This window comes from Orycteropus afer, unplaced genomic scaffold (assembly GCF_000298275.1).
Source record: "Orycteropus afer afer isolate SDZICR_OR568_19922 unplaced genomic scaffold, OryAfe1.0 scaffold01134, whole genome shotgun sequence".
Lineage (NCBI taxonomy): Eukaryota > Metazoa > Chordata > Mammalia > Tubulidentata > Orycteropodidae > Orycteropus > Orycteropus afer.
This window is the reverse complement of record NW_006922721.1, coordinates 61157-73816: the sequence shown is the minus strand read 5'-3', so window position 1 is coordinate 73816 and position 12660 is coordinate 61157. Positions and strand designations below refer to the sequence as shown.

At 39.8% G+C, this 12660-nt stretch overlaps 1 protein-coding gene across 1 annotated transcript in view; it reads right to left on the bottom strand.

The window, feature by feature from the left end:
- LOC103212874 (cytochrome P450 2C42-like) overlaps positions 1–12660 on the bottom strand; it is a 39991-nt gene that overhangs the window by 14030 nt on the left and 13301 nt on the right. The window contains exons 6-7 of the mRNA XM_007958801.1: positions 10226–10367; positions 5284–5471 (exon numbers count right to left, since the gene is read on the bottom strand). Of these exons, the coding sequence (XP_007956992.1) occupies positions 5284–5471; positions 10226–10367 (330 nt within the window). The remainder of the gene's footprint in view (positions 1–5283; positions 5472–10225; positions 10368–12660) is intronic.

The following is a 12660-nucleotide window of genomic DNA, read 5'->3' as shown; positions in this document are numbered from 1 at the left end:
TGTATTCCTTCCCTCTTCTTTTGATGTTTCCTGCATCATTCAATAATTTGCCCATAGAATCCTTCAGTATTGCAACAAGGCTTGAATTTTTTCTTCAGTTCCTGAAGCTTGAGAAATACCAAGTATGATCTTCCTTTTTGGTTCTCTAATTCCAGGTCTTTGCATATTTCATTATAATACTTTATTTTGTCTTCTCAAGCCCCCCTTTGGAATCTTCTGTTCAGCTTTTTTACTTCATCATTTCCTCCATTCAATTTAGCTACTCTCCACTCAAGAGCAAGACTTTTTGAACAAGCTTTTGCTTTCATGTTTGATGTTCTGGATGTCATCCCACAACTCATTTGTGAGGATGGCACAGGAATGGCAGTGTTTCATTCTGCTGTACATGAGAGTTGCTGTGAGTCAACTGACTTGATTGACACCTAACAACAACAGCCAAGTTTGGACACACTGTCTGTTTCCATTTGCTACCCCAGCTCATCACTTCATTTTCCCCAGTCTCACATCGTTCTTATGGTTTTAATTTGAAAATGATAGGGAGCTCTTCTTTACAAATTAATCCCAGATAAAACTGCAGAAGGGATAACAAAATTAGAAGAATCACCATTTTGTAACAATTCAGACAAGAATAATAAATTCAGGCAAGCACCATCAATCAGATCATCAATCAATGCTAAAACTGTTAAATGAAGGATTTGAGAAACAGGATATTCACAGTGCTTAAAGTATCATGCCATGTATTTTAATTAATTACATACAAAACTATTGTTGTTGTTATATGCCGTTGAGTCAGACCCAACTCAAAGCGAGCCCTCCTTGGGTTTCCGAGGCAGTATCACTACAGAAGTAGATCGTCCAACCTTCCTTCCAAGGAGTGGCTGGTGGATTTTAACCGCCAGCCTTCTGGTTAGCAGTCAAGTGCCTTAGGCACTATGTTACCAGAGCTCCTTATACAAAACTACATCTTCTCAATGTAGATAGAGATCTTATGGACACCCTCTTGGCATTACCAACAATGGAATAAGCTGATATGTGCCCTGGCTCCACAATGGAATCCAATGGGACATTGTGATGCAGTGAAACATTTAACATGGCCATTGTAAACATAGTCTTTGTAATTCCCACCAAATGACTGGGTGGGACTATGTGAATGTGAAGAGCTTGTGGCCCTTGAAAAGGATTGGATAGCTTCTTAATAATATAAATAAGGGGCATTGCATCTTTGTGGGGGGTGGGACCATGCAAATAAAGTATACAGAACCTTAATTTTGGGACTCATCAGTGTTGCCATCCTGCTAGGCTTAAAATGAGCCATCCCAGAGGCAGGAAGCAGGGGAATCTCACTACCATCGAAGAAAGAAGAGCTGAAAGCAGAGCTCATCCAGGATCCCTATGCTGAGAACCTCCTAGATCCGGGAGATGGAGACAGTGAGAGGCCTATAACATTGGAGACAAGAGATGATGAGAAGTATTGGCAGACCAACAGTGGTAGCGAACCAAAAGGCCAGGAGCAGATGATGTGGTGGGCTTCCCCGCCCATGGAGCAAGAAAGCTGAGCAGCTTTGGGCAGGATACTTGTTGGTGGAATGGAGTGCTTCCAGACCCTTATCAGCAGAGCTCAAAAGAGCTTTGTAACACTTGCCCAAGCAGTGCAGGGAACATGCCACAGTTCTGTGGGGCCAAGGACCAGCAAGAGATCAGCCTGTCAGCATGCCTGAGAAGAAATTGATCCAATTGAAGGACTATCTCCTGAGTTATTTCTCATCCTGAATTGTAACCTATTACTTCCTTAATAAGCTCCATAACCATGAGTATTGTCTGTGAGTTATGTGCGGCCATTGGAACAAATTATTAGACACAGAAAAGGAGAAGAGTATATTATGGGAGGGAAAGTCGGTGTTAGAATTAGTTAAAAACATTGGAAGATGGAGGCATGTGTGACTTCTGCATTATTGGAATCAGCCTTGGCTGTTGATGTAGATCTTGATTCTCTTTCTCCCTTGAGAAGTTAGTGGAGGGAAGACATCACCCATGCACCATTTTCACAGACACATAACTTCACCTTTTCCGTTTTTTTTTTTCCCAAAGATATGTAATTGGGATCTAACCTCAGAGAAAACAATCACACAAAACAATCCCACTAACCAGATCCAGCTTCTTAGGCTGAAATCTTCAAAGATGTCCATGCAGAAACAAACCAAGGAAAAGGTACTACTGTCAGTAACAGGAGACTAAAAAGACAAAATAACCAATTCAATATTTGTTCCTGTTTGGATTGTGGATATCTTTGGGTGCACATTTCCTCACTTATGCAATATTTTTTGAGCCTTTGAACTTATTAATCTGATGGGTGAAAATTGTATCTCATAGTTCAGCTTACATTTTGCTTATATTACTTTGTTTAATTATGGCAACATCCTGCTGATGATAGGTATTATTAATGGGTTTTAAAAGGGGGAAAAAACAGTAAGACTCAAAGGATTAAGAAATATACTGAGGCTATGCTGAAGAGTAGGAGTTCCTAGTTGGTGCTAAAAGTTAACAAGCTCAGTCACAAACTGAAGATCTGCTGATGTACTTGTGAAAATTCAGTCATTGAAAACCTTATGGAGCATAGTTCTACTCTGTATACATGAATCAGAACAGAATTGAAGGCAACCATTTTTGTTTATTATAATTATTTTATACCTAAGAGAGGCAGAGGAGCTCTGGTGGCCTAGTGCCTAAGGCATTTGACTGCTAACCAGAGGGCTGGCAGTTCAAACCCACTAGCCACTCCTCAAAAGGAAGACTGAGCCTTGGAAATCTGAGGAGGGGTCTGTATGAGTCGGAATTGACTCGACGGCAGTGAGTTTGGCTTTTTTGGTTTGTTTTGGTTTAGTTTGGTTGAAGAGAGGCAGAGCCCGAGATCCTGCTGAGTTCTTCCTGATTCTAGACTTAAAGTCCTTTGTACTTCTGAATGCCTAGAGAGTTGTCCCTTCTCAGGATGTATTTGGCAAGAAGGCCATATCTGATTCAACTTGAAAAGCCAAAGGGGGGAAACTATGCACAAGTGATACATCATCCACCTCTGCCTTGAACATGCAACTGTGATTCTCATTACCCATTTTTATGGCTGGAAAAATAGATATCTAAAACTCTGAAAGAGGTGTGATCTGGGCACATGAAAATTAAATGCTTATTGTACAACTCAGAGGAAGCAAGTGATCTTTCCCCATAATTGTTCACATTAGTCATGTCAGAATTATCCGTGTTGTTGTTTTTATCAGGTACTGTTGATTGGGTAACTCATAGTGACCCAATGTACAACAGAACAAAACATTGCATGGTCCTGTGCCAGGAGACAATTTTAGCCCCTCTCTACTTTTCTGTTTCAGCCCATAAAATATGAATATTTGCCTTTTTTGATGTATTAGTACATAGTCTCTTACCTGAAACGCCTGGAACGCAACATGTTTCCAACTTCAGAATTGTCTGACTTCTTAGAAATAGGTTATGATGCATATGCTATAGATTTTATGGTACTCCCAATAGAGTGTGGAGTAGCACCATATAATCAAACAGACTGATATTTCTTTAGCAAAGCATATGAATGTTCTCACTAATGGGGTAAATCGAGAATATAAATAGACTCACTTCTATTCTAGTCATCTTTTGGCCACTGTTATGGATTGCATTGTGCCCTCCCCAAAATATGTATTAAAATCCTGACCATATGCTATTATGATTGAATCATGAAAATAACTCTATTGGTCTTGCTTAGAGCAGATTGCCTTCCATAATGCAATCTAATGTAATGTAATCAATCAGTTGATAATAGCAGTGTAAGATGAATTCTAAATGCCATCACTTCTGAGTTATATATATATATATATAAATCATAGAAACTGCAACATGAGGGTGCAGAGGGAATACAGATATTATCAGATGGTGAAGAGGCAGATGAATTTACAAGCCCAGGAACAGCAAGGATTGCCAACTCCTAGAAGGGCAACAGAGAAAGAAGTGGCTTTCCCAGAGCAATGTCATAATTTGGATTTTAGCTTCCAGAACTGTGAGAAAATAAATTTCTGTTCTTTAAAGCCACCCACTTGTGATATATCTGTTACAGTAGCACTAGGAACCTAAGCAAAAGCAGCCACCGAATGAAATTGCACCAAATTTACATTTAAAAAATTTTTCATACCTTTCAATATTGCAGAATAAGGGTCATATGATTTTGTACATACACATTCCAAATGAATCCAAAAGCAAATTATTTATAGAAATAAGTGAATTTAACAAGATTACCATATATAAGGTCACTAAGATAACAAAATAATTTCTATTTTTATAAACTCTGAGCAGAACAATAGACAAGGCATTTTAGAAGTCATAATTTACCATGACTTGTTGCTGTTCAGTTAATTCTGACTCCAAGCGACCCCTATAGGACAGAGTACAACTGCTCCATAGAGTTTCCAAGGCTGTCATCTTTCCAGAAGCAGACTGCCACATCTTTTTTCCTGGGGCTTAGCTAGTGGGTTTGAACTGGTGACCTTTCTATAAGTAGGTGAGCACTTCAACTACTGCACCACCAACGTTCCTTTACAATTTTTCACACCCCAAAATACTACTTATAATACAACCTCACAAAACATATCCAAGCCACTGCACTGAAAATGAAACATTAGTGAAAGAAATTAACAAAAGCTCAAATAGGTTGGGAGCATATGCCGTATTCATGAATTGAAAGATTCAACATGTCTAGATGTCAGTGCTATCCAAATTGATCTATAGACAGTGGCATAGTGCCTAAGGCACATGACTGTTAACCAGAAGGCTGGTGGTTCAAACCCAGCAGCCACTCCTTGGAAGGAAGATTGGGCAATCTACTTCCATAGTGATACCACCTCGGAAACCCAAGGAAGGGTCACTGTGAGTGGAATCCTACCTGATGGCAGTGAGTTTGGGTTTTATTTTATTTTATTTTTGGTTTAACAAAAATTCCAGTAGAGTGTTTTGGGAAATTGACAAATTGCTACTAAAATTTAGTTGGGATGTAAACAGTTTAGATTATCCAAAACAACCATAAGAAGTGTAATAAATTTGGAGGATGATACTGCCAGATATCAAGACCTAAAATAAAGCTTTATAGCCCAAACCTATAAACATAAAATCAATTAATTCACTCTTACTATTTTTGCAGTTTTCTCATCGCATGTTGGAAGAGGATTGGAGTCACACTGTGAGTATGGAGACTTCAAGTACCTTGAGGCACAGTGCTGAAGAAACAAATCTTACCCTGGGGATGAGGTAGTTTCTGAATTTAGTGTCACGAGTCACCATGTGGGGCAAGATGGTAGAGGCAATGTCAGCATATCTCTGGATCTCGTGCAGCACAGCATTTGTGTAGGGCATCCTGCCCCTGTCCTGCATGCAGGGGATTCGGTGTCTGCCAACCACATGGTCAATCTCTTCCTGGACTTTAGCTGTTAAGACATAAGCAAAAGTGGATAGATTAGAAGAAAAATAATGACACATTGGCCATAGTAATTTGGGGCTACATGAAGTGTTGTAAAATTGTCCCAGTATCATTATAAATATAAATTATATGCCTAGCAGTATACCTAGCCACAGAAAGAGAGGATTGCTGTAGACATATATACCACCACTCATCTGTCATTTATGTAGTACTGTGGATGCTTCCATGTTGCCATGATACTGTGCCAGCAGTATTTCAAATACCAGCAGGATCACTAATAATGGGTAGGTTTCAGTGGAGCTCCCATAAAGGATAGACTAGAAAAGAAGGCCTTTTGAATACTGGCCAAGGAAAACCCTGTGAGTCACAACAGAATACTGTCCCATGAAATGCTGGAAGAGGAGCCCCTGGTCGGAAGTTTCAAATACACAGTGGCTGCAACAGTGCACTGAAGCTTAGTAACGATCAGGAGGATAGCACAGGACCGGGCAAAGTTCCATTCTGTTGTCCACGGACAGCCATGATTTGGGGCTGACTCAGTGGCAACTGACAGCAGTGACACACGTAACTCTTCTACAAGCTAAGCAGGAAGATAAATCTCCACATACCTCAATAAGATAACTAATACAAAGAGAAATAATAAAATGCTTCAAAATACAAGCAGTTAGCACACAATTAACTCAAATTACTGACTTCGAAGGAAGAAAAACAGGAATCAAATGTTATTCTATTTCACATTAATACATGGTGTTTTAATTATTTTTTTATTGTGCTTCTGGTGAAAGTTTATGGATCAAATTAGTTTCCTGTCTGACAGTTTTACATAGTGTTCCATGACACTGGTGTCATTCTCCGAAATGTGTCAGTACTCTCCCCATTCCTGCCCTGATTTCCCTGTTCTCTGTCTTCCAGATTTTCTACCCCATCCTGCCTTCTCACCTTTGTCTTTGGATAAATGCTGTCCTTCTGATCCATATGATTGATTGTTCCAAGGAACACTATCCTCTCAGGTGTTATTATTTATTTGATGGGCCTGTCTATTGTTTGGCTGAAAGGTGGTCTCCGGGAAGGCTTCATTTCCAAATCTGAAGGCAGTTTTAGGACTGGATCTCAGGAGTTTCTCCAGTCTCTGTTAGATCAGTAAGTCTGGTCTTTTTTGTGAATTTAATTTTTTGTTGTTCTACATTTTTCTCCTGGTTTGTCCAGGATGCTCTGTCTGATTGCAGTCAGAGCAATCAGTTGTGATAGCCAGGCACCATCCAGTCCTTCCAGCCTCAGGGTCATGTGGGCGTGCTTCATGTGACCCATTAGGCCTTTGGATTAGCTGCTCCTTGAGACTTTGGTTTCCTTTTTACTCTCCTTTACTCCAGACAGGAAGAAACCAATAGTTGTATCCCAGATGGCTGCTCGCAAGCTTTTAAGACTCCAGACACTACTCACTAAAGTAGGATGTAGACATTGTTTATGAACTATGTTGTGCCAATTGACGTAGACATCCCCCAGTCAATGGTCCTTTCCCTTTGAGCCTAGGGACTTTATCCCACGAGGTGTTAGGTTATATCTAAGAATGTTACATGACTCTGCCTCTTGTGTGCTATATCTTCTCTATTCATTATTGTTGCTGTTCTTAGGTGCCGTCAAGTCAGCTCTGACTCATAGCGACCTTATGTACAACAGAACGGAACACTGCCCAGTCCTGTACCGTCCTTACAATCCTTGCTATACCCGAGCCCATCACCGCAGCCACTGTATCAATCCATCTTGTTGAGGGCCTTTCTCTTTGTCATTGACTATCCACTTTACCAAGCATGATATTCTTCTTCAGGGAATGGTCCCTTCTAACAAGATGACCAAAGTAGGTGAGATGAAGTCAGCCATTCTCGCTTCCAAGGAGCATTCCAGCTGCACTTCTTCCAAGACAGATTTGTTAGTTCTTTCACCAGGCCATGGTACTCTCAGCAATCTTTGTCAACACCACAACTCAAAAGCATCAACTCTTCTTTAGTCTTCCTTATTCATTGTCCAGCTCTCACATGCATAAGAGGTGACTGAAAATACCATGGCTTGGGTTAGGCACACCTTAGTCTTCAAGGAGACATCTTTTCTCTTCAGCACTTGAAAGGGGGCTTTTGCAACAGATTTGCCCAGTGTAATACATTGTCTGATGTCTTGGCTGCTGCTTCCATTGGTGTTGATTGTAGAGCCAAGTAATATGAAGCCCTTGACAGCTTTTCTCCATCCACTGTGAAGCTGTTTATTGGGCCAGTTGTGAGGATTTTTGTTTTCTTTATATTGAGGTGTAATTGCAGACTGTAGTCTTCAATTTTCATCAGTAAGTGCTTCAAGTCATCCTCACTATCAGCAAGCAAAGTTGTGTCATCTGCATATCATAAATTGTTAATGAATTTTCCTCCAATCCTGATGCCACTTTCTTCTTCACATAATCCAGCTTCTCAGATTATTTGCTCAGCATACAAACTGAATAAGTATGGTGAAAGGATACAACCCTGATGCACTCCCTTCTTGATTTTAAACCATGCAGTATCCCCTTCTTCTGTTCAAACGACAGCATCCTGGTCTATGTACAGGTTCCTCGTGAGTACAACTAAATGTTCTGGAATTCCCATGCTTCTCAATGTTATCCATAATTTGTTATGATCCACACAATTGAAAGCTTTTACATAGTCAATAAAACATAAATAAACATCCTTCTGGTATTTTTTGTTTTCAGCCAAGATCCATCTAACATCAGCAATGATATCCCTCATTCCATGTCCTCTTCTGAATCCAGTTTGCATTTCTGGAAGTTCTCTGTCAATATACTGCTGCAACTGCTTTTGAATTATCTTCAGTAACATTTTACTTGCATGTGATATTAATTATATTGCTTGATAATTTCCACATTCTGTGGGATCACCTTTCTTTGGAATGGATACAAATATGGATCTCTTCCAGTCAGTTGGCCAGGTGGCTTTCTTCCAAATCTCTGGGCATAACCAAGTGAGTACCTCCAGTATGGCATGCCAAAACCAAACCAAACTCATTGCCACAAGTCAATTCCGACTCATAGTGACCCCTTTGGGTTTCAAGGCAGTAAATCTTTACAGAAGTAGATTGCCCAGTCTTCCTTCCAGATATACATACAGTGCCTGCAATTAGGTATGTAGAAATACTCACAACTAAATCTATATCTGCAGGTGGATGTGTACTTTAGCATACTTACCTACATATGCATGTTGCTGTTGTTGTTATGTGCTGTCAAGTCAGACCCGACTCATAGTGACCCCTCCTTGGGTTTCCGAGGTGGTATCACTACAGAAGTAGATTGCCCAACCTTCCTTCCATCTATATATGCATACACTCATAAATTTTTGCTTGTTAATATTGTTGTAGGCTTCTCTGTGTTATATAGTAATTATCACAGTTGCCCTTTATATTTGAGGTCTTCTCAGAGTTTTCCTTTGCCTTGGTCATGTACACAGATTTCTCCCATATTATGTATTGCCTTTTCCTCTACCAATATTTACACGTCTTCTGTCTTCTAACTAGTAATTTCTTCTTCCTCTCATTCCCATCCATAGTAACCATCAAAGAATGATTTTTTATTTTCTGTGTGTAAATCTTTTCCTCTTTTTATAATAGTGGTATCATACAATATCTACCCTTTTGTGATTACTTATTTTACTCAACACAATGTCCTCCAAATTAATCCAAGTTATGAGATGATCTGTGGACTCATGGTTATTCTTTATTGTTGCATAGTATTTCATTGTATGTATGTACCACAGTTTGTTTATCCATTCATCCACTGATGGGCACTTAGGTCATTTCAGTATATGATATTTTAATATTAAATTCTACCAACATTTATTTATCATGTAGGTAGGTATGTGTGAGTCTGCAAAATTTGTAATAGTACCTTCTCAATCTCCTCTTCCCAAAGGTAGCCACTTTGAACAATTCTAGCAATTTCTTCTGAAATTTATGTTCATTTTTCTAAATAATAACTCTATTTCCTAATTTCTCCTTTATTAGACTACATCTAATGACTACCTGCTGTGAAATATGACACACACATGCCTGCACACATGCACACACACATGCCTGCACACATGCACACACACACGCACAAGCTCGCACAAACCTTTCTCCCCCTCCATTTCCCTCATATGTTTATATCACAATTTTTACTTACATCAATACTCAGGTTTTCACATCATTATACCTACATAAATATCACTCCCTGCTAAAAATGTTATCCTTATGTTTCATTTTTTGGTACATTCTTAAATTTAAAAGTGTCTATCTCAATTACTAATTTTATAGATATAAATTTAGAATGATTTCCAGATATTCAAGTAGGTATTTAAAACTACTAATAATAATTTTCCAATTAGTGGGGAACTCAACTAAGCCATCATTTCCCTTTTGTTATTGGTGTCTTTCCTCACAACCACTTTATCTACCCAGGCCATTCTAACTGGTGACTTTCTAGCCTGAGTGCCCACTAGTGCCCCTGAACCTTTCCTGCTGCAAATCCCCTCCCACAGAATTCTAACAGTGCCTCCAAACTATCATGGTTCAACTGCCCACACTGTCCTTCCTTTCTGTTAGTCCTTAATGAAATTTGCATAAATCACAATTGGTGGAACAGAAATTTAGATGTTGAAGTTTCTCCAAGAGGAACAAGAGAGAAAATGCTAGCAGTGTCTTGTGAAATCTCTTTCTGAATTTCCCTCTGCCCACCATCTGTGGTCATACCTGTGACCTCAGGGTACTTCATCAGAAGCAGGAGTCCGTATCTAAGGGTGCTGCTTGTTGTCTCTGTCCCAGCTCCAAACAGGTCACTTGTTGTGGTTATCAAGTTTTCAATAGTAAATTCAGATTGTTGACTGTATTTTTCCTAGGAATAATTTGACAAAATGTTGACAAATTAGTTTGCCAGCATATTTAATAGCAAAGAATCCAACACAACTAACGCTGTTCTAGAATTAAGCAAAGTTAGAAACTGGGGAGAGTAGTTGTGCAAAAATAAACTAGTGTATGATATGACTAAATAAACTAGTGTAGATTAGTTGACCCAATCTTCATATTCTATCCCTTTGTCGTGTACTTGCCAAACATTTTATTTCTCAGCCTCTTTTGCAGTTATGTGAGCCATACGGCATAGTTCTTACCAGTTAGATGTAAACACAAGCCTGCCCATACCACTTCTTCTCTTTCCTATTTCTTACTCAAAACCCAGATGTGCAGGTGAGGGTTGTGCAGATATCATCTTGGGACATGAGGACTTCAGATAAAGATGAAGGCCTATACACTAAGTTTGGTGAAGGCAAATGGAAGACACTTGGCTCCTCAATGCTTCTAGCCTACTCTGCTAGCCTGGCCTGCCCAACATGGGACTAAAAACAAAAAAACCAAACTCGCAGCCCTCGAGTGGGATCCGATTCATAGTGACCCCTCCTTGGGTACTGAGGCAGTATTTATGAAAGTAGATTGCCCAACTTCCTTCCGAGGAGTGGCTGGTAGGTTTGAATGGACAGCCCTCTGGTTAGCAGTCACATGTCTTAGGCACTACCCCACCAGAGCTCCTCTGTGTGATAAATGCACTATATGTTTAAGCCATTGTTAATTTTTTTTCAAAGAAATGTTAGTGGACAAACACAATCTTAATTGATAGACATAGGTATGGGGACATAACAGGGAGTATATAAGTTTGAATCTATAGTTTGCAATTCTCTTCTTCTGTTAAGGAATTCATATGGACTCATATAAATTATACTGGGCAAGTCTGCTGCAAATGACCTCTTTAGAGTGCTGAAGAGGAAAGATGTCCCTGAAGACTAAGGTGTGCCAAACCCAAGCCATAGTATTTTCAATCACCTCATATGCATGTGAAAGCTGGGCAATGATTAAGGACAACAGAAGAAGAGTTGATGCTTTTGAGTTGTGGTGTTGGTGAAGAATACTGAAAGTACCATGGGCTGCCAGAAGAATGAACAAATCTATCCTGGAAGAGGTGCAGCCAGAATGCTCCTTAGAAGTGAGAATGGGCAGACTTCATCTCACCTACGTTGGTCATGTTATTAGAAAGGATCATTGCCTGGAGAAGGATATCATGCTTGGTAAATTGGAGGGTCAATGAAGAAGGGGAAAGCCCTCAACGAGATGGATTGACAGTGGCTGCAATGATGGGCTCAGGTGTAGCAAGAATTGTGAGGCTGGCCCAGGACTGTGCACTGTTTCATTCTGCTGTACACAGGGTCACTATGAGTTGGAGCTGACTCAATGGCACCTAACAACAACACTATTGCCTACAGATTTATCATGAAGTTTAAGCTGTGCAAAAGCTTATACGACACACAGCTTAGAATGAATTATAGAGACAGAGAATGAATTCACAAAGACAAGATCTAGATAGCACTATTGTGTTCCAGAATCAAAGCAATAGGCAACTTGGTTTAGCAAACAAGTCAAACAAGTGTAGTAAGCATATACGCATTAAAGAGACACAGCAAACATGAAGATGGAGTGGGTGAGCAATGACTGCCCATAAAGGACGAAGGGAAGGGTAGGAGGAATGCAGATGCTGAGACTAAGGGCCTGACGGAATGGAGCTCTCATGAACTGGAAGCTGAAAGAAGAAAAGCATTTCACAAGGACAACCAAGGCTGGTTTAGGACTGAGGGGGCTGTTGTGACATTGAATTGACAATAAAAAGAAGACAATTTGAAATATTAATTGGAAGGGGTCATTAACATACGAAAAGAAAACCTTTTTGCAAACTAGTCCTCTTGGACTAACATTATTTTAATAAGGCTTTTATCTCCAGGTGACCTGTGCCATGACTAACACAATGCAACTAACCCCATTAAGACAGATTTAACCCTATCAAGAGGAGGTGTACTCACTGAACAGACAGCATCATTGTTGGTAACATTCACTTCACAGTTTTCTAAGCTTATGAACTCAAAATTACATTAGAGCCAGGCAGGAGACCAGAGTACCTGTCAACCAATATTAATAATTCTATCTGTTTAAGTGAATTTGGAGGTTCAGTGCTTATGGATACATGTTGTTGTTGTTGTTGTTGTTAGGTGCCGTCGAGTCATTTCTGACTCACAGCAACCCCTTGCACAGCAGAACAAAACACTGCCTGATCCCACGTCAGCTCCATAATCCTTGCTATACTTGAG